This window comes from Rutidosis leptorrhynchoides, chromosome 6, assembly GCF_046630445.1.
Source record: "Rutidosis leptorrhynchoides isolate AG116_Rl617_1_P2 chromosome 6, CSIRO_AGI_Rlap_v1, whole genome shotgun sequence".
NCBI classification, from domain to species: Eukaryota; Viridiplantae; Streptophyta; class Magnoliopsida; order Asterales; family Asteraceae; genus Rutidosis; species Rutidosis leptorrhynchoides.
This window is the reverse complement of record NC_092338.1, coordinates 4,140,183-4,163,433: the sequence shown is the minus strand read 5'-3', so window position 1 is coordinate 4,163,433 and position 23,251 is coordinate 4,140,183. Positions and strand designations below refer to the sequence as shown.

General features: G+C 35.7%; 1 protein-coding gene across 1 annotated transcript; it reads left to right on the top strand.

Moving 5' to 3' along the window:
• The first annotated feature begins 898 nt into the window (after positions 1 to 898).
• Positions 899 to 23,005, top strand: LOC139851289 (wax ester synthase/diacylglycerol acyltransferase 11-like). Its single transcript, XM_071840315.1, has 6 exons — positions 899 to 1,709; positions 21,714 to 21,786; positions 21,886 to 21,953; positions 22,044 to 22,256; positions 22,378 to 22,515; positions 22,627 to 23,005. The coding sequence occupies exons 1-6, from the start codon at positions 972 to 974 to the stop codon at positions 22,765 to 22,767; spliced, it is 1,371 nt and encodes a 456-aa protein (XP_071696416.1). The 5' UTR covers positions 899 to 971; the 3' UTR covers positions 22,768 to 23,005.
• Positions 23,006 to 23,251: the final 246 nt, after the last annotated feature.

Genomic DNA, 23,251 nt, shown 5'->3' with positions numbered 1-23,251 from the left:
GAACGAGTTTTCGGTGTTCTTCAAGGTCGTTGGGCAATACTAAAACACCCAGCAAGACCTTATAGTATCAATAAAATACGTCGAATCATGTATACTTGTGTTATACTTCACAACATGATCACCGAAGACAACGAGCGCAACATATGTGACCTCGAAGAGGATTATCTCCGAAATCTAGAAAACATGCTGCGACATACTTGGCAGGAAAGAGTTGAGATCCAAGATCGGGTGGATCAAGAGATGCGAGATCGAAGAGCGCATCATTTCCTTCGTAACAATTTGATCGAACACATTTGGACACTCTCGGATGATTATATTGTTCGAAACAATTAGCGTTATTTATTGTATTTTTATTTATTTATGTATTGTCTTTTATTTATTTAATTATGTAATGTTTTAAAATTTTAATAATATAATGTTTTAATTTTATTTAATAAAATGTTATATGTATTTATTTATTGTATTTAAGTAATAATTTAAAATTGGTTAAAGTTGGAAATGGAGTGTATGATTGTGAGTGTTTAATGAAAGGAATGTGAAAGAAATGTTAAAGGATTTGTGCTGATGTGGCGTTAATGTGGATGAGAGAAGTTCAGTGAAAGAATGGAATGATTGTATGTGGCCTAACAATCGTCACGTATAACTAAACGCTACCATTTGACCCGTTTAAAACTAAACCCGCTCCAATCGAGTCAATTTTAACGCTCCCGTAACAAACACGTCAAAATTTGCCAAGTAAGAAATTCACGCCCATTTGGCGTCTCGTAGCAGCTGGTCTTATGAGCATTTATGAATTATTTAAAAACGACAAATACTCCAATAGAATTAGGAATTTCGTGTTAATACGAAACTACTCCGTATTACGTACTCCACATTTTAGTATAAAAAAATAAAAATTAAAAAGCAAATACAGACTAATAAAACGTTCATACAACTCCAACCGATCACCTATTAATCTCCCCAGATACAACATGACTATTAACAACGATGAACCATTAACCCCAGCCGGTCGATTATTCACACAACCCGCGACTCACCAAATCATCAACTGCGCTCTCGGTCTCGACCGTCCAATCGAATACGATGCGGTTCGAACCGTTGTTTCCAATTCTCTGATGATCAAACACCCTAGGTTTTCCAGCCTTTTAGTCACCGATAATCAAGGGCGTGAGTTTTGGCGTAAAATTGATATCGACATCGATCGTCACATCATCCTTCATCCTCATCCTTTTGGTGAAGTCAACGATAACGAGACCGCGATCAATGATTATTTAGCTGACCTGGCGGTTTCAACTCCGTTAAACACCGATAAACCGTTATGGGAGATTCATTTATTACCCGCTCATAAGTGTCTGGTGTTACGTGTACACCACGCGCTTGGTGATGGTATTTCGCTTATGTCGTTGATGTTAACTTTATGTAGAAAACTCGATGATCCGGAACAAACGCCTACGATCGAACCTTTAATAAGTTCGTCAATCAGTAAACGTCGTGAATTACGAACGATTGATAAAATTATGAGATTTTTGAAGATGATTTGGTTTACTTTGATTTATATGTTCGAGTTTACGATGAGAGTGGCTTGGATGAAAGATGAGAGGACGGTGGTTGGTGGTGGAGAAGGAGTGGAGATGTGGCCGAGAAAACTCGCTACTGCGAAATTTAGCATCGATGATATGAGAACGGTGAAGAATTCTGTTGCTAACGCGGTATGTTTTTTGATCCTTTCTTCCTTTACTAATATGATGACACTAAAAATATAATACTAGTAATGAATAGAGACGATTACGTAAGGGCGTAAGGCATTAAATGATGCACAAACAGAAAAACATTTAACTAGAATTCTAGGAAATTTAAATTTTGACTTTTAATGTAACGTTGGCCTTTTAGCCATTTCAATGATAGCACGAGGTGTTTTGATGGTGTATTCGGTATATATTTCTAAGTTAATTTTGTAAAGATTTTGAATTTGATAGAATGCAAATTAGTTTGGTTTCTATCTCTTAAAGTTTTGGTGAAAAGAAATATGATGTGGACCAATAAGAAATTGGAATAAGTAAATAAAACAAATCATGAAACACAACGTAGGTTACCAGACTCAGAAAAATAGACATCGAAATGGACACTAAGGTGGTGTCGAAGGACCGTGAATTTTAATGTCTATTTTTGAAACGCTAAAAATGAACAATCACACCTAGTGTTCTAAATGTTATTGGACATTTGTTTTAATCTATAAAATGGCACTCCGTAATAGCGTTTATATATTGATTATATATTGAAATTGAATGGATGAGATAATTTTTTTTTGAAAGACAATTTCATTAATAGAAGATAAGATACAGAAAACAACAGGAGCTATGCATTGAGCATATGCATTGAGAGCAAACTGGATAACATGCCAACATGCTAGATGCAAGCTAGATGCCTAAAAATATACAAGAATTCAAAAAACCAATGAGAAAAAAATGAGCCGGAGATAAAATTAAAACTTGTGGATTTAGCCATGCTCTTCGAAACTTCTCGGGTTTGACAACCATCGGGACCATTCAAGTTGAAAATTTCTCGATCTTGAGTTAATCCATAGGAAGCTTTTTTCTTGGATTTCTCTTACCATCATTGGAACCGTCGTATCTTTTTTCTCGAAAACTTTGAGGTTTCGCTTTTTCCAAATAACATAACCACCGACCCATTCTATCGCTTGCCAAAGCTTGGAAGTAGACCGACTTGAAGAAGAGATTTTGCCTTGAAATATATCATCGGGTTGGAGTAATGTGGGATGCCAATGTTCCACCACTTAAAGATTCTATGCCATAAGTCTTTCACGATATGACACGAGAGAAAAGCGTGGTCAACACCCTCGATTGCATTATCACACATTGGACACCTTACTGAATCCAAATCAATCCCCCGTTTGTCGAGTTCTTCCCGCACCGGTAGCCTCTTTAATCTTACCCGCCAAATAAGAATGCCCAGTTTTTTAGGAATAAGATTATTGCACAATGTTTCTATGAAGACTTGAATTTAAATTAATTGAATGAATCAACGAGTACAGAGGTACACAATATATAGAAACTAATTTACAAATAGTCACAACAAACTACCAAACTAATATGATCTAATATTGACAACAGAGTGGACCAAGTAATGTGGATAATTTGTTATCCAGCTGCTCCTTTGTGACCACGTGAGGATAGTGTTCTAACATGCCCCCGCAAGACGGAGGTACCGTCAGTGACTCCGATCTTGGATCTGAATTTGAGGAATGGTACTCTGGATAGAGGTTTAGTGAGAGTATCGGCTAACTGGTCATCGGAGCTGATATGTTGAACCCGTAATGTACCATCCTGTATTTTTTCTCGAACGAAGTGATAGTCGAGAACTATATGTTTCATGCGACTATGAAATACAGGGTTCGCACATAGATACGTAGCTCCAATGTTGTCGCAGTATAGAATGGGAGGCGAGGTGATTGGAATGCCAAGTTCAGTCATGAGATTTTAAGCCACAGTAGTTCCGATGTTGCATTTGCAATGGCCTTATATTCGGCCTCGGTAGATGAACGTGAGACTGATTTTTGACGAGTGGATTTCCACGAGATAACATTACCACCAAGGTACATAATATAGCCGGTTGTTGACCGGCCATTTTCTTTGGTTCCACCCCAATCCGAATCGCTAAAGGCCGTGAGTGATAAGTTTTGTCCGCGTTTTAAGTATAATCCATAATGAATTGTACCTTTGAGATAACGCAAGAGCCTTTTGAGAGCCTGCCAGTGTTTGGGAGAGGGGTTATGCATGTATTGTGACAGCTTGTTTGTAGCAAACGAAATATCGGGACGAGTCATTGCAAGATATTGCAATTGACCAACAATTTGGCGAAAAATAGGAGCATCACTTTGATGATTGGAATCATTGAGAGTGAGAACCTCATAGCTGCTCATAGGTGTGGTAACTACTTTTGCCCCATCCATATGGTGACTAAGTAGAATTTCTTGAATGTGTTTATGATGTGAAAGGAAGAGACCACTTGGGGTTGAGACAACTTCAACGCCTAGAAAATTATGAAGTGCACCAAGATCTTTTAGTGCAAATTTGTCATGAAGTTGATGAATGAATTTTGCAATGAAGGTGGAATCGTTGCCGGTAATAATTATGTCGTCTACATATACAAGAAAGTAGATGACTGTGTCGCCATTCTTGAGTATAAAGAGAGAGTGATCGGTGATGGATGTTTTGAAACCTACAGCCAACAGGAAGCTTTTAAGTGCCAAGTACCAAGCTCTTGGAGCTTGTTTGAGGCCGTAAATAGCTTTGTGAAGTTTACATACATAGTTAGGATATTGAGGGTGCACAAAACCTGGGGGTTGAGACATGTAAACTTCTTCGGTAAGCTTCCCATTTAAGAAGGCGTTGTTGATGTCAAGTTGGCGAAGTGGCCAACCTTTGGCTAATGCAAGACACATGATGACTCGAATGGTGACCGGTTTAGTAACCGGACTAAATGTTTCATTGTAATCAAGACCGGGTCGTTGATGAAAGCCTTTTGCAACAAGTCGGGATTTGTACTTTTGAATCGAGCCATCGGGATGACGTTTGACTCGAAAGACCCATTTATTTCCAAGTATGTTTTGATCAGTTCTCGGTACAAGTTCCCACGTACTGTTTTGAAGAAGAGCATTAAATTCCATAGACATAGCATCTCGCCATTCTTTTTGTTTGAGGGCTTGAGACACACATGTTGGTTCAATGGTGGATGGCATCGGATGTGCTGTAACGTGATTAATAAAGAGTGGGTTGAAATATTTCGGATTTGGTTTTCGATTTCTGTTTGGTCTAGGTGAGCTGGGTGGTACGGTTTGAGGTGATGGTGGCGGATCTTGTAGTGTAGAATTTGTTGAAGAAGGTTGAGTTGATGAGGATGGATTTGGTATAGGTGTGTTATCAGTGGTGGAGATGGAAGTTGTGTTTTGAGTAGTTGTAGGTGATGGATTATGAGGTGTGTTTATGGGGTTGGTTGATGTTGGTGAATTAGTATTAGATGAGGAGGGTGAGGTTGAAATAATTGGTGTAGTAATAGGCATAGTAGTAGATAACGGTGAGGAATCAGTAAGTGGTGTGTCATCATGTGGTGTGTCTAGTGATGAATTTATAACAGTGGGAGGTGCTCTTGAACGAATACCTGGTAATTTTGAGTAGTCCACCGAAGCTTGCTGAAGTGGGAATTCATTTTCACAAAAAGGAACATGCCGAGATAAGTACATTTTGTGACTTTGCGGATCATAACATTTGTATGCCGATTGAGATAAAGAGTATCCAAGAAAAATGCATCCAGTTGAGTTTTGTTGAAGCTTTGATGTGGTGTATGGACGTAACCACGGGTAGCATAAGCAACCAAATACTTTGAGACGATTATAGTTTGGTTTCCGTTGAAATAAAGCTTCAAGAGGATATTTGTTTTGAAGTGTTGGGGTTGGCAACTGATTTATAAGATACGCGGCTGTGGTGACCGCATAAGACCAAAAATTCAGTGGCATTTTAGCTTGTTGAAGAAGTGCAAGAGCTGTGGTCATAAGAGTGTGATGGCGTCTTTCAGCAAAGCCGTTGTGCTCGGGAGTGTGCGGTGGTGTTGTATAATGAGAGATGCCATGTGTATTTAAATATGATGCAAGACCAATGTATTCACCCCCATTGTCGGAATATAATGCTTTAAGTGGTTATTGACATGATTTTTCCACAAGTAATTTAAACTGTGGAAAGATAGTCGATACATCCGACTTTTTGCGAAGAGGATATAGCCATATGTACTTGGTATAATGATCAATAAAAGTAACATAGTACCGAAACTGATCATGGGACAACTCGGTGGGACCCCACACATCCGAATAGACATATTCAAGAGGTCGACTACTAGTAATAGATGATTCACCAAATGGTAATCGTTTGCTTTTATTACATAAACATGAGTTACAGTGAAAAGTACTAGAAGAATTAGTAGACAATTTTGCACTTTTTAAAATAAATGATAACACGCGAGAAGACGGATGCCCGAGTCGGTTGTGCCACATGTTGTTGGTGGTCACCAAGTTTATTTGTGGTCTGCTTATTTGATGAAGATGATATAAATCATTTTTGCAAGCTCCCCGATGCGGTTGTGCTCCCGTTTTCAGATCCTTCACCAAAAAATGCCACGGAAAAAATTCCAAAGAAACATTATTAGTACGACAAAAACGTGCAACAGATATAAGGTTTGTGCGTGTAGTAGGCACACATAAGATATCATTAAGTTTAAATATGCAAGATGGTGTGGTAATTGAAGTATTGCCAAGATGAGATATCGGTAAACCTGAACCATCACCAAGAATTATTTCTTCTGGTCCCCCGTACTCCGAGAAGGATTGGAGGTTGGAAGTGTTGGAGGTGACATGGTGGGATGCCCCCATGTCTAGTATCCACGATGGTGTGTATGAAGAAGAGGCTGTGGTGAAGTTTGCGATTGGAGTGATTTCATTCTCCTTCAAGAACCTTGCTAGGGAGCGACACTCTTTGGTAGAATTTCCAGGTCGACGACAAAAATTACAGTAATTATCTTTGTCATTCATTGTTGTGGTGGAGCTGGATTGCTTCGGCAGTGAAGTGGAGTTTCTGTGTCGATTATTGTTGTTGTTGCCTCCCCGTGAATAATTGTTGCGATTTGATGATTGCCTGTAGCCACGTTGTGTGTAATTAGCTGTTGGAATCACAGCTGGAGTGGGTGTGACTGCCTTATTTTGTTGCATTTCGAAATCCACAAGCTTGTCGTGGAGTTCATCAAATGTAATAGAGGTGTCCCTAGCCCGAATAGCTGCTGCTATTGATCATATACATAGCATTGTATATGTATATTTTATTTTCCAAAAGTCAAGAGCAGAGTTATGCGGATTATAATGCAAAGTTATGAAGTATCCGCTGAAAATAAGCATAGCAGCTGTATTTCCGCACTAATCAGGGACTGCGGTTCAATCCGCTGAGTTTTCGCGGAAGGATAAGCAATCCGTGGATCGTAGTTATCTCGAACACTATAAATAGAGAGCTTGGCCTCTCATTTATAGGTTGTTGATTCTCTGCCATTTTGCCTAAGCCTTTGTAATTTCCACTTGTGATCTTGCCCAAGAGATTTTTACACCGCGCAAAGGTGAATTAAGCTAATTAACAATCAAGACCGGGTCGGGGTGGTTGATCACTTGATAGTTAAAGTAAAAGACGATCATCTGGGCCCAAAATAATCATCAAACATTCCATCCTCCTTTACATTCTTATTGCACTCAATCCGTAATTAAGTAACATCGCTAATTAAGGATTGATCAATTGGCGCCATCCGTGGGACCCGTTTTATGAATTAAACTGAATTTTTTTTGTTTTATGCCGTTAAACAATTAATTCGACGGTTTAATTTCAATCGTGTTCTTTTTGTTGTGATGATTTGAAGGTGCTTTTGGAATACGCAATCAGTCGATCTGCCCGACAATCGCGATGACAAATGCAAAGCAAGCTGGCGTTTCTGCGAATGCTGATGCACTGCCCGGTGATTCGCAGAACGTTGTGATATTTCCATTGCAGACAAATGCTAGTATAACCGCGGGAAAATCGATTCAGGAACCGATCGCTAAAACACCTGCTGAAAACAATGCTAGTGATTTGCAGCCAGAAGTTGCTGCTGAAAAAATGATTGCGCGAAGAACTTTGCTGCAAAATCGCAATGAAATAATCGCTGATGGGAAGCGACCAAAAGCTTTGTCTGGAAAATGAAAGGACCCGTTCATATACATTATAAACGATTCACAGTAGTTGATTACATTGCGAGGTATTTGACCTCTATATGATACATTTTACAAACATTGCATTCGTTTTTAAAAGACAATCTTTCTTTACATCAAAAATTGACAGGCATGCATACCATTTCATAATATCCACTATCCAACTATAAATTGATTTAACAATAATCTTTGATGAACTCAATGACTCGAATGCAACGTTCTTCGAAATATGCTATGAAAGACTCCAGGTAATATCTTTAAAATGAGCAAATGCACAGCGGAAGATTTCTTTAACACCTGAGAATAAACATGCTTTAAAGTGTCAACCAAAAGGTTGGTGAGTTCATTAGTTTATCATAATCATTTATTTCCATCATTTTAATAGACCACAAGAATTTCATTTCCAGTTCTCATAAATATACGTCCCATGCATAGAGACAAAAATAATCATTCATATGGTGAACACCTGGTAACCGACATTAACTAGATACATATAAGAATATCCCCTATCATTCCGGGATCCTCCTTCGGACATGATATAATTTCGAAGTACTAAAGCATCCGGTACTTTGGATGGGGTTTGTTAGGCCCAATAGATCTATCTTTAGGATTCGCGTCAATTAGGGTGTCTGTTCCCTAATTCTTAGATTACCAGACTTTAATAAAAAGGGGCATATTCGATTTCGATAATTCAACCATAGAATGTAGTTTCAATTACTTGTGTCTATTTCGTCAAACATTTATAAAAACGTATGTATTCTCAGTCCCAAAAATATAAAGGGTAAAAAGGTAAATGAAACTCACCATACTGTATTTCGTAGTAAAAATACATATAACGTCATTGAACAAGTGCAAGGTTGGTCTCGGATTCACGAACCAAAATTAATTATATATATTTATGTGTTGGTCAATATTTGTCTAACAAATTAGGTCAAGCCATAGTGTACCACAATCCTAATGCTCGAGACTAATATACAAAAGTCAACAAAAGTAAATTTGACTCAAAATAATTTCCAAAAATCTATACATGATTAATATATAGTTTAAATATTGTCGTTTTATATTTTTAAATATTTTTTAAAGATTTATTAGAGTAAATAATATAATTTATTTATTAATAAATAAAATTTTATATTATATTTATATAATAAAATATACTTTTATATATATTAAGTAATAAAATTTATAGGGTTCATTTAATATTATAAAGATAATATGATAGGTATTATTAAAGTAAGTTATTACACGTAGTAAAATATGTTTGTATCAAATATTTATTTGATAAAATAATATCTATAATGATAGTAAGTAAAAGTTGTATTATTTTGTAATAATAATTATTATTATAAAAATATCAATATTTATAATTACTAAGATGACATTATGATAAAACGATAATTCTAATTATGATAACTTTAATATTTACGATAATTTTTAATATTATCTTTAAAATAATAATTCTATTTAAAATAATAATAATAATGATATTTTATAATAACAATGACATTTCTATTAAAATGATAATTTTTGTTAAAATGATAGTTTTAATACTAACGATAATTTTAATAATAATAGTAATGATAAAAATAATAAGAACGATAATTTTATCTAAATCAATATCTTATAATATTTTAATTTCATCATGATACTCTTACCCATTATTTCCTAATCGTTTCGTTTAATTGCTTTTAATCGTCTTTTATATCGTGTTCGTAATAATGATAATAATAGTAATCAAAATAATTTGGTGTTACAAATATTTGTTTTAATTACACTAATATTAATAATGATAGTTACTATAACATTATTAACGATAATACTAATAATTATCTTAATGATAATATAGTAATAATAATATTAACAATAACAATAACCATTTTTTAAATAATGATATATATATTAATAATAATAATAATAATAATAATAATAATAATAATAATAATAATAATAATAATTGGATAATAATAATAATACTAATTATAACTTTAACGATAATAATGATAGTAATAATAAAAAAAAATAACAATTTTTTTTAATGATAAATCCTTTTATTGATAAAGATAATAATAATAATAATAAGATAAAACTAGAACGACGATAATAACGACGATAATAATAATCATTTTTAATAATAATACAAAAATTCGATGGACTATAACTTCAAATCCATTCATCGAAATCATTCGATATCTAAATGAAAAGTTCTTAATTTTTTCGCTAGCTTTTCAACGACATGCATATCTTATACCTTATCTCAGTCGCATATATAACTAATTCAGGATTCAACATAACCTAACTAAAGGCAATATCAAAAGTACAAACATGCATAATCCTATATACTCAAGCACTAGTCAGGGATACACTATTAGTATGTAAAAGTTAAATTATGAGTACTCACGTATCAATATTGAGATTCAATATTGCAAGAAAGGTACGTAGACGCAACGGAGATGATAAACACTATATTGACCTCACGAGCATACCCATGAACCATACCCAATCACCTCCATAGCTATAACCCATAATTTCCTTAATCCAATCCCACTCGAAAAACAATTTCGAAATTACTCGGACAGCACTCTGACGTAATATTTTATGTATACTAATAATATCTTGAAATAATACGGAGTAAATATATATATGTAAATCGATTGAGAGAGTTTAGAGAAAAATATTTTCAAGTTTCTATGAAATAATGAAACCTATTGAATTCTATTTATAATAGATTTTTTTAATTATTAAAGTGAATTATTAAAGTATGAATTATTAAAGTGAATTATTAAAGTATGAATTATTAAAATGAATTATTAAAGTATGAATTATTAAAGTGAATTATTAAAGTATGAATTATTAAAGTGAATTATTAAAGTATGAATTATTAAAGTGAATTATTAAAGTTAAAGTAAAGTAAAAATAAAGTAAATGTAAAGTTTAAGTATAGTAAAAGTATAAAACTATGTACGTATAATACGCGTATAAATATATATAATATTAATTTAAATCGTTATATATATTTAATAAAATAAAATATAAATATCGTTATCTTTATCATACTGGTTAAGTAATGAGTTGTCAAAAGTGGTTCTAGATATTTATAAAAGTTATATACGTTTTAATAATAAAGTTCTTTTTAAACTGAAAACGTTTTTGTACGTTTGAAACTAAATCAAATAAATATAATAATTTTGTTTTCCAAAACCAAATATATTTTTAAGAATCATTTTGTTTAAAGGTTAAAATAATGGAAATCGTTATATCATAAAATGTTTTAGAAAAGTAGAATCATATATATTCATAATAGGTTTCAAGTTTTTAAATTACAGTTTGTTGGTGAAGCATGGGATAAAGTTCAAAGGTTAAATAAACGTATGAAATCATCTTAATGAAAAATGTCGAGTTACTTAACTTGTCGATATCCAACATCTAAGTTATTTACACTTCACGTTCTTACTTATAAATCACTTTACCATTTTCCGAATGTTGTAAAAAAGAATAGATTTCTTAAATCACAGTGGACCTCATAACATAGACCCGTAATCATATCATAATGTATCTAATAAATCAATCATTTGATATTATCTTCTAATTCCATCGATAAACATATTGAAACAAATACGTTAATGTAAAGTATTATACGTTTAATACTTTATTAATATTCTCAAGTTATAATATATATATACATATATATACATATTTATTTATATATAACGGTTCGTGAATCGTCGGAATTTGGTCGAGGTTATAATGAATGTATGAACACAATTTAAAATTCTTGAGATTTAACTTAACAAACTTTGCTTATCGTGTCGGAATAATATAAAGATAAAGTTTAAATTTGGTTGGAAATTTCCGGGTTGTCACAGAAAATCTAGTCTGCGAACTGACAAAATTGTTGGTACTGCAATCGAGCAAGCTAAGAGAGATGCTAAGCGTAATTGTGAATCTCGCTTACCGCGCACTTACTTATGGCCATTGAATGATTCAGGATCACAAGTTGATCGTCTAGTTCTTGAGCATAATGATAGCGACAGCGACAATGCAGAAGATCGCATTCATTTGAATTCTACGTACAAATCAAAAATGGCAAAAGCACCAAGAGAAGAGAGCGAATTTTCTGATGATTCGGACAGCGTAGAAGAGTTTGTTAAAAATCCACAAATTAAGCGAAAGCGACCACCAACACCTTTACCTCGCTATGGGGAAGAAGTTGACACATCTGACGCTGCTCGCAGAGAGAATGCTCAGAATTTTTTGGCGAATGCTTTTAGAAGCATTGCGCCAAAGTCCATGCAACATAAGTTTGATCAGCCAAACTTTTTGCAAGACATGCTTGCCAAGTTTTGTGCGGAGAATGCAGATACTCGCACAAAGAAGGCAACAGAAATCACTACTGCTGCGGACAAGTTTGCCCAGCATATTTCTGACTATCCAATTGTTTCTCCGCCGATCGTGCCGGCAACTCTGGGAGTTTATTCGGGTCTAACTGATCCTTTGGATTTTCTGCAACGCTTCGAAGGCGTAGTAAGCACTTATAACTGGGATGAACCAGTCGCGTGTAGGGTATTCCCCATGGCCTTGCAAGGGTCAGCAAGGGAATGGTTTCATAGTTTGCAATCTCGCAGTATCATTGGCTTTGTAGATTTGCGCGAAATTTTTTTGCTGCAGTTTCAAAATCTATTACCGCAGAAAAAGACGCACATAGAATGTCACGATATTAAGCAGGGCAACAAGGAGACTTTGAACGCATTACTCACACAGTACATTTATGAGTGCAAAAAAATTCCACGATTGAATGAAGATCAGAAAATTTCTGGTTTTTTGCATGCTATTAACCCACAGCGACATCCTACTCTTGTGCGGAGATTGCGAAGAGACGTTCCGCCAACTTTTGCAAAAGTTCAACAGGAAACATATGATTATCTTCGCGGTGGAGAGGATAGCAATATAACCCCCGCGTGTGGATGGGGTAGAGACAAAAGTTGGCGAGATGACAATGACTCTTTTCGCGATGGTAACAGTGATAATTACCGCGGATCAGGTTTTTCGCGAAGAAATGGCGGCGGTGGATATCCGCAAAATGACAGGTTTCAAGGCTAAATTGATAACCATGGATATGGCCGCCGTGATCGCTATTCTACGCGAAAGTGGAGCAATGAATCATTCAACATCATTCAGACGTTAACAAAAACGCCCAAGGAAATTTTGTTGCAAGAAAGAGTTGCTAAGTCTTTTCCTGATCCGCAGCCTTTGGGAGAAAATAGCAGGCGCGATAGATCAAAATTTTGTGTTTTCCATGACGATTACGGTCATGACACCAATCGTTGCAGAGATTTGGCGGAATTCATCGCAGAAGCGTACGAGCAAGGCAAACTGGACCATTTAATCGCACAAAACACCGCGAATGCGATTATAATGCCTACAGAAGCTAACACCTCGAATGCGTCAAACGCGGTTGAGCGAAAGGCTCCCGCAGTAAAAAATCTGGGAGTAAAAATGGTGAGCAAAAAAGAAAATCAGCGCGGAATACAGGTAATCAATGTGGTAGAAGTGCAGGGCGAAACGTCGGTAATGCAAATTTCAGAACAGATTGTCAGTGGGAAATGTCCTTCTATTACGTTTCCTCCTACAAGTTTGACCGCGGATGATGGTAAACCTGTAGTGGTTTCATGTCGCGTTGCAAATACTGGAATAATGATAATGAAGGTACATGTGGACACGGGTAGCAGTGTCGACGTCATGTACGAACAATGCTTTAGCAAGTTGCCCGCGAACATTCAAGCTTTGATGAAACCTACTGCGGTTTCACTTGCCGGGTTCTCAGGAGAGTCATCCTGGCCCGTTGGCCAGTTGGAATTACAAATAGAGTTAGTTGATGACAGCGATGAGTCGCTAAGGCGCCAAGCTTTATTGAATCTGTACATAATGCGAAATCAATCGCGATTCAATATGATACTTGGGCGCACAGCTTTGCGCATGTTTGGCGCTATACTATATACCATACACGGTATGCTAAAATTTTCTGCCAACAAGGGCATTGGCACACTGATTTCTGCAGAAGTGGAGTCATTCTGCGCCATGATTATGGCAAATGCGAATTCGAGTATTGAAGGACGTTCAGTTAATCCTGAGTAGTATGAAAATTTAAAAAGTTGTAATAAGATGCTAAGGCAAAATTCATAAATGCATGGTATTAAGATGCGAATATCATAGTTGTGTTTATGTTTCGAATGCGAAATAGTAATGAATAAAGCAAAGTTAATTTCAGTGTTAGTAATTGTTTCTTTACAAAGCGAAAACACTGCGTGTGGCCACGCGTAGTGTTTATTTCGCAGAATGCGATTACTTGTCTTTAACAACACTAAGTTAATGTTTGTTCTGCGGATATTTTAAGTAAGGTGGCATGATTTTCGCAAAGCATAGCCTGCTTAAGTGTTATGAAAATGCAACACTGCATTGCGGAATAGTTTGCTAAAAACCAAGTGATGAAATTGCCCACTTGTGTTAATTTGAAAATAATTGTGAAAGGATAACACTTCCTAAGTATTTGATCTTGCCAATACTTAGATGCTTCGCAATGCTAAATTTGCCTAAGGATCGTTATGGCGGACTTAGAAGATTCATAACGTATAAGTATATACGCATACAGATTGTTTCGCAAAAGTACACATTTATTATGTGCACAATAATAAAAGTTGGAAATCTTAAAGGACAAATCCGTGTTATGAATATTGATAATAAAGCGCTATACAAATAAAAGAAGTTGCAATCGCGAACTGTGAATAAGTGATTAATATTAAGCGTGTACGCAACGCGGATTCTTACAACAAACGCAATTCGTAATTGCGAAAATACATTCAAAAACAAATTAGTTAAGGCAAAACTAAAGTTCTAATGCTTTAATATCTGCAAATGAAACACCTTCACGCTGGCTGAGCTCCTCATGGACAGGTATGCTAATTTTCTCAACCTCCTTCTTCGCCCTCTCGAGTATTTCACGAGCATCATCGGTGGCGCATATTTCTTTCGCCATGTCAGAAGGAAGAGGTTGCGAAAGATCACCAAGTTTGCATAATAAATCATACCACTCGCAGCGAGTGGCAAGCTTTGCTGCTTGAGCGTATGTTTGAAATTTTTCAGTGACTGGCTCGGAGTCAATCACTTTATCCGCGAATGTTGGGAGATACTTGACTAGCTGTGCGAACTCATGTTCCGCGACTTTTGCCCTTCTTTTGAGTTTGGCGTTCTCTTCCATCACCTTTTCAAGACGCGTCTCAGCCCTTTGCGCCCTTCTCTCTTGTGCATTGGCGGCTTTCACTTCTTTATCATACTCGTCTGACATCTCGGTGAAACGTTCCATGCTGTCGACTGTCAGATAAATTGCATTGTAGCAATTATGTAGTCGTTGTCTGGCAGCCTCGGGATAAGACAATTTGCGATATTGCTCCCTTGTTTCTTCAGGAACAAATTTATAAAGCCTTTGGTATAGTCTAAAGGCCCGATTTGCTGCTGCAGTTTCTTCCGCATCAGCTTCTCCTTCCTCTTCCTGGTTGGACGTTTCTGCGTCAGATGGAAGAGATAAATCTTCATTTCCGGGTTCATTAAGAACATTTGTAGGGATTCTCCCTCTAATGTTGTAAAGCGGTGTAGCTTCAGCGGATGACTCTGGAAGAATAGCTGTAAACAGATAAGCAAATATAGCAAGTTTATGCTAAAACAAACAATGCGTAATAAAATAAATACTGCGAAATAGCATTTGCTTACTTGCTTCTTGTTCAGAATGAGAGCGCAGACGTTTCTTGCGTGGAGTAGGAGTAGTTTCCGCAACCTTACGCTTGTCGCGGTCCTCGCCTCCAGCAATATAACATGTATTGATGATCGGTTCATCAATAAGAATAATGTCGCCGTCGCCATTCTTTAGGCGACGGGCAGGGCTAATCCTGCTTATATCAGTGGACCTCATGATAAGGTCAAGTGCAACCACTGTAAAAATAAAAGCGCATAGTGTTATGTAAAGCGAAAATATTGCGAAAAATGTAAGTGTATTACGTTAATATATTGCGATAAATTTCAGCGGCATACTATTTTTTGATTGGTCAACCAAAAGCGCATCATGGTCGCTCCATGGCCATTGAATTGACACTCTGCCAATGTACAGTGGTACATTCGAATAAGCTCGTAGAATTAGGCCTGCGTTTTTTAGTGTCTTGAGAGTGTCATTCTCAAGATCATCGAGTACAGGCCTCTCATTGAGCTCGGGATTAAGCTCTGTACACCAAGCTTTAGGAATAGCACTGTCCAAATAGGCGGTGTCGTTAATATAAAAGAAGGAACTGCGCCAATTGCCAATTGGATCTTTTGGCGAAGTCATTATGCCAAGTTTACTGCGGAAAGAAAACCACCCCACATCGTATAGCACCAGGCTATTGCACATACGAAACACGTTCAGCAGCAGTGGTTGACCGGTGGCATTGCAGTACATCTCGAACAGCACAATTTTATTAATCGCGTTCGGATGCAACTGTGCCATGGCAATCTTATAGTATTCGCAAACACTGCGGAAAAAGGGGGTAAGTGGAAATCGAAGGTTGCCTTGAGAAATGGCAGCCTTGTAAACAGAAATCATCCCTTTAGGGGGAGTATCGGCTCGCTGTTCTGCCGCAGGCGCGGTAGGAACAAATTGGGCAAGTGGCGGATACCATTCTTGTAGGGTTTGAAGTTTTGTTTCCGTCATATAGGAAACATAGCCTCCTGGAGTGTGCATAGATGAAGAGGAAGCCATTGATGATAAGAAAAGCTAAATCGGAGGTTGAATTGATGAAATTGAAGGTTCAATTGGCTAATTGCAAAGTACGATTGTGATTGGCAGAATACGATTGAATGCGAAATTGGGAGAGAAAGGTGTAAAGTTTTTATGCGGAATAACCAGCTATTTATAATAAGAATTAGGGCGAGCAAGTTGAAAAGATATCATTGCATTTAAATGCTTGAAATTACCGCAACGTGTAAACGGTAATTTTCTAGCCGTTACAGCGTGCTGATTAGACAGATTGGCGAAACTTACCGTTGTAATTACGCGTTGAGCTTAATAAAAACAACGGTAATAAGTGGGCGGCAAGAAATATAAAATATTGTTTGCGAAATATTTTAAGAAACACTTCTTTATTTTTAGAGTTTATCATGATGCATTGGCTCCGCGAAAATGTATCATAATAAACTGGGGGGACTTGATCATATACATAGCATTGTATATGTATATTTTATTTGTCAAAAGTCAAGAGCAGAGTTATGCGGATTATAATGCAAAGTTATGAAGTATCCGCTGAAAATAAGCATAGCAGCTGTATTTCCGCACTAATCGGGGACTGCGGTTCAATCCGCTGAGTTTTCGCGGAAGGATAAGCAATCCGCGGATCGCAGTTATCTCGAACACTATAAATAGAGAGCTTGGCCTCTCATTTACAGGTTGTTGATTCTCTGCCATTTTGCCTAAGCCTTTGTAATTTCCACTTGTGATCTTGCCCAAGGGATTTTTACACCGCGCAAAGGTGAATTAAGCTAATTAACAATCAAGACCGGGCCGGGGTGGTTGATCACTTGATAGTTAAAGTGAAAGACGATCATCGGGGCCCAAAATAATCATCAAACATTCCATCCTCCATTACATTCTTATTGCACTCAATCCGTAATTAAGTAACATCGCTAATTAAGGATTGATCAGCTATTTCTTTGAATTCTGCACCTAGCCGATGAAGAATATGAGGGACAAGGTCGTCCTCTTCGATCTTACTGTCGACAAGAGCAAGATCGTCAGCAATACTTCGCATTTCTTGGAGATATGTGGCAATCGACTTGTCTTCAGGAGAGTTTTCGAGTAATCGTTGTTTGAGAGAAATAATTCTGGTACGCGACTTGTTGGCATATAGGACTGTGAGACGATCCCGTGCCTGTTTGGACGTGGTGACCGGTGAGATATGTGGTTGAATGTTTGAGGAGCAGCTACCGAGAATGGCATTGAGGATTATTTGATCTTGTCGAAACCAAATGGTGTATGCGGGATTGGGTTTGTCAGCAAGGGTTTTGGGAGGTGCAACTGTTGTTCCATCAATGTATAGGAGATCAAAACCAATAAGTGTAGAATGGAGTTGTCTCCTCCAAACAGCAAAGTTGAGATTAGTGAGTTTGGTAGGCAGATGGGTTGGTGCTTGGAGTTGAGTAATTTCAGTGGTAGTAGCCATGGAAGCTGATGCAGGTTAGGATCGAGAAAAAAAAATTTGTATGGCGGGTTAAAGCCTTTAGAGCTCTGTTACCATATGAAGACTTTAATTCAAATTAATTGAATGAATCAACGAGTACAGAGGTACACAATATATAGAAACTAATTTACAAATAGTCACAACAAATTACCAAACTAATAGGATCTAATATTGACAACAGAGTGGACCAAGTAATGTGGATAGTTTGTTATCCAGCTGCTCCTTTGTGACCACGTGAGGATAGTGTTCTAACAGTTTCTTTTGTAGTGAAGGCGGGTTGAAGCAACTGATTTCCAATGGATTCCGATAGCAAGCGTGTCGTGAATAAACCGTTGCTGCTTAAAGACCAAGACCATGTATCTGATTCCACATTTGAGAAAGTAAACGAGTTAATCATCATATTAAGCTGCTGTAATTCATCTTCAGTTCGGCCAGTTGGAACACCACTCCATTGCCAGTTGGTGACCATCAAATTACCATCTTTTTTTATTCGATCTATCATCGCTTGTTAGTTTCTAACCTGTATAATCTTCCAAAAAGCTCACACAATTTCATGTTATTAAGCCAAGTGTCGTGCCAAAAAGATATATCCCTCCCACTGCCAATCGATCTTTCAAAAGAATTAAGAAAATTAACTCCATGCTTTTCAATGTCAAGGCCTGCTTTTTGAATGCCATGCCAAGCTAACCCTGTGTGAATTGCCGAAGAAATAAACGAACCCAAGCCCCCGTCCCTCGAATGAGAACTATTTATTATTTATTGTAGAGAGGTCTAAGAACAAATTAAGGGCGTGCTTGGTAAGTTTGACGGAATGGTAATGACAATGGTAATGATAATGGAATGGGAATACTAAAGGAATGACATGTGTATTATTATTCCATTAATAGTGCTTGGTAAACTTTAAAATATTCACGCTATAATAAAACGAGAACATCGAACTGAATATATTTGAAGAAGATTAATTTATATCTAAAGTGTCCATAGTGGATAACTTGCTAAAAATATAAAGCACTTAACGCAATATCTCAAAATTCGTGAAAACTAGTTGAAAATAAATTCAATCAAAATCACTATATTGTAAAAATTATATTTTTTAATGTATCATCATCGTGTATTTCTTTGATTTATTCTTCCTGTTACTCTCTTTACGTTTACAATAAGAAAGAATCACGGTATTATTTGATGTATATATATGAATTAATTGAAGAAAAAAAATAACATTTGAGATTTTTTTAATGATAGCAAAACAGTAAAATATATATATTAACTTCGTATAAGCACGAAGGTACGTGGTGGTGACAGTTATGAATTACGGAGCATAGTTATTCCATTACGGAATAACCCTATATTCAATACCCTCAAGTTAGAGGGTAATGCAACATTTCCCACTAATTAGTATTGATTCCTTTCCTTAACAAATACCAAGCCTAGTTAATGATAATCATTATTATTCCCTAGCCTCTAATACTCCCAACCAAACACACCCTAAATATATAAAGTACAAACAATATTATTGAAATTGGGCGACTCATTTTGACGCTCAAATTAAACACATAGATAGTAAATTTAGGTTCGGAGATTTTCACAACTTAATCCTAAATTATTTCTCCTTTCACAATCGATTTGTACACCACGTTGAATCCAAAAATGTATCAGTAATAAGTATCAAGTATTCGACGAAATGTTGTTGAAGGAATCGACGATGGTTTCCAAAATGATGGATTCGTCAGCGTTTTTGATGGAAAAAATGGCAACTTCGGTTATCAGGTCCTTACATCGGTGACAACATCGTCATATATGAATTATGTTACGACATCGCGATATGGAGGGAATATGGTCGTCTCAACAATTTAAAGGCCTTAGACGAAAATAAAAATATGTTACATTTTTTTACTACGCATAAAAAAATAATACTCCAATTTATCTATTTATAACTTACATTGTATTTAACTATTACAAAATGTATTTTAACTGTAATTGATAATTTTTTATTTAATTTAATTCAATATTAAATATTTTGAGAAAAATATTTACATATTTAAAATTTTAAGTTTTTTTAAATTTTTGAACCTTAGGCGGTTAGCTATCTTACTTGTAGCGAAGAAAGCATCTATGTATATGATATGTCGTTGGAAAAGGATGGCGAATGGGATATGTTACTTTTTAATTGTACTTTTTAACAATATGTATGATTATGTTTTTTATTTTCCACGTAGGTTAAATTTATGTTTGTTTGTAGTGTTTTAATTTTGGTATTTGATTAATGTGCGTTTTGAATACGCATCTATTTGGTATACGAATACTAATGTAACACATTAATTTGCATCATCATCCGTAGTGACATTTTGTCGTTACAACAACGTTCACGCTACGGATTAGTTGCAACTGGTTGTATATTTTAGTGTTTGGTGTTATTAGATGTAGGTGGTTGAAAATCGTCCTAGTTAGTTGGCCAACTACATACTACCAAAACACGGAGACCATGTTTACACGATAAATTCGTCTTGCTACGTGTTGTATATGCGTCATATTATTGTATCCCTGCATACTAAAAGCCATGGAGAATTTTGTAGTTTCAATTGTTTAGAATTGTAGTTTTGACTTTACGTTCACACTGCAATCGCCCCCTCACCTTTGGCTCAATTTACACAACGACCCCTCAAATTTACATTTTCTCAGGGGTAAAAAATGTAAATATACAATTTTATTAAAATAAAAGAAACAAATTCCACCCGAATTTTTAGCAGGTCCTATCTTCTCGCTCGGTGCGAGTTAAATTTTTCCGAGCCCACCGTTCAACTCAAAAAAATCTTCGAACACAACGGGACTAACTATACGCGAAACGGACACTTCAAAAAAAAAAAACGCTCAATACATCGGACTATATTCAATACATATGCACACCTATAATACGCTCCGTTAACTATGAATACGCAACCCAAAGACCCTGCGGCATCGCGCGGGCTCCTTTTTCTAGCTTAATATTGTATAGCTTTTTCGAAAATTAATAGTGATAAGTTAAAGATTAATTAATGATACATCTTATTATTATCTCCATTTCATTTATAAGTGTGTACTTACTTCTTGTATAACAATTTCACTAATTTCATTTTTCACTAATCAGAATTTTTTTTATTTTCTGAATAATCTCTTGTAATTTGTTGAAGTACGAAATAAATACTTGAAATGCGACATCCTAAAATAGTAATGTGAATACTTGTGATCGGTCGGAGGGAATATCATATAATTATTATATATCTAAAAAATAAGTAGTAATAGTGATGTTTGCAGTTTGCTTGTACTTCCTTTTACGGAAGGAGTGCGTGTTGGCCCATACGTAGAAATCCCGAGGACACATATTCAATTAGTAAAAAGGTAGAAGGTTTTTTCTGTTCGGGATGAAATTTCAAGTTTTCAATATATATAAATAAATAGATGAAATTTCAATACTACTCTGTTAAAAGAACTGAACATGTAAAAACGGCACAGCGGACTGATTTGTTAGTTAATATTGAAGTTTTTTGTATCAAATGGGAAGAATTGGGATGAAAAGTATGGAAGTTTACCTATCTTATGCGTGTAATGTGTTTGTTCATGCATATAGCATGTAATGATCTATTGTCTATTGATCTTTGATACGACAATGCATTTCATATTATTGAATTCAGACGATAAATGATGTTCTGTTTGGAGTCATATCATTGGGTCTATCAAAATATTTGGATCATCGTTCACCAGATTGTAAGATTTTTAGTTTATCTCAGCATACATTCTAACTATTAATAATTCGAATTTATTCTCCATGTTTAATAACCGAATTATCTTGTCTATTCGATCTAGCTATTGAAGATGGACTTCAAATCACCGGCGTCGTTTTAGTTAATCTTAGACCATCACCAGGACTTCAGGTTACTAATGTCAAATATATATCATAGTAAGTTAGTAACTAATAGTAATATATACCGGTTTAAGTATTAAATCATTCTTATTTTTATCAGGATATGAAAGAGTTGATGAAGAAAAATGCAGGATCAGGTTGGGGAAATAAATTTGGTATTATGCTCCTACCAGTTTACTATCATAAAAATGGGTCTGATCCTCTTCAATATTTAAGGAGAGCCAAAATGATGCTTGATAGAAAAAAGTTGTCTTTGGAGGCTTTTTTATCATACCAGATCGGATACTTTGTTATGAAATATATTGGAGCAAAGGTATGATCATATTACACCATCCTAATTGAGTAGTTTTATTGATCATTGCATTTCATTAGATATGGAGTAGTATCTGGTTGAGTTTTGACTAATGATCTTATTTTCATTTTTGTACTTTTAGTATGCAAGTTTGCTTAATTACAAGGTAGTTTGTAACACTTCTTTCACGGTTTCAAATATTGTTGGCCCGAGAGAAGAGTTCACTATTGCTGGCATACCTGTTACGTACATCAGAACGACTTCATCAAGTTTATCACATGTACGTACATTTCTCTGAACTTAGAGTACAAACAGCATCAACATTAAATTTACAACAATCTAAGTGGGTACTTAAAATTAGTTAATAGCTGTTTTGGACCTTGAATTGCAGGGTATTACAATGCATATGGTGAGTTATGCAGGTAAGGCAGATATGCAAATTTTAGTTGCTAAAGATCTTATTCCCGACCCTGAAAATTTAGCAGAATGTTTCGAAGATGCATTACTTGAAATGAAAGAAGCCGTGGTATAGCTAGGTCATTTGACAATACAATACAAGATTATATCAACCTTTGCACATTGTGTTTAGTCGATTATAAGAATCTATTTGAGTGTCATTAGTAGCTTTCTATAGCCTATGCTGATCAAGGATTCAATTCTCATCATACACATTAATATGATACGAGTAATTTTTAAGTCTAGTATTAAGGAATATGTGCGATAAAACACACACATCCAAAGCTATATATGAGTTTAAATATTTGTATGTATGCTTGTTGTTAAACTGACTAGCAATCTATCGAAGCCAAAAAATATATAAAACCTCAAAATCGCAAACACAACCGGCAATCTATCAAATCCAACAAACGTTGAAACCAAACATTATCCAGAACACAAAATCAAAGTCAATCTCTTATAAGTTTAGCTATGCAAACTAGATAAAGCAAAATCTCACCGCAAACCTTCAAATTCCATCAGTTGCAACAAAATACAAGTTTAAGAAACAATCGCATCAT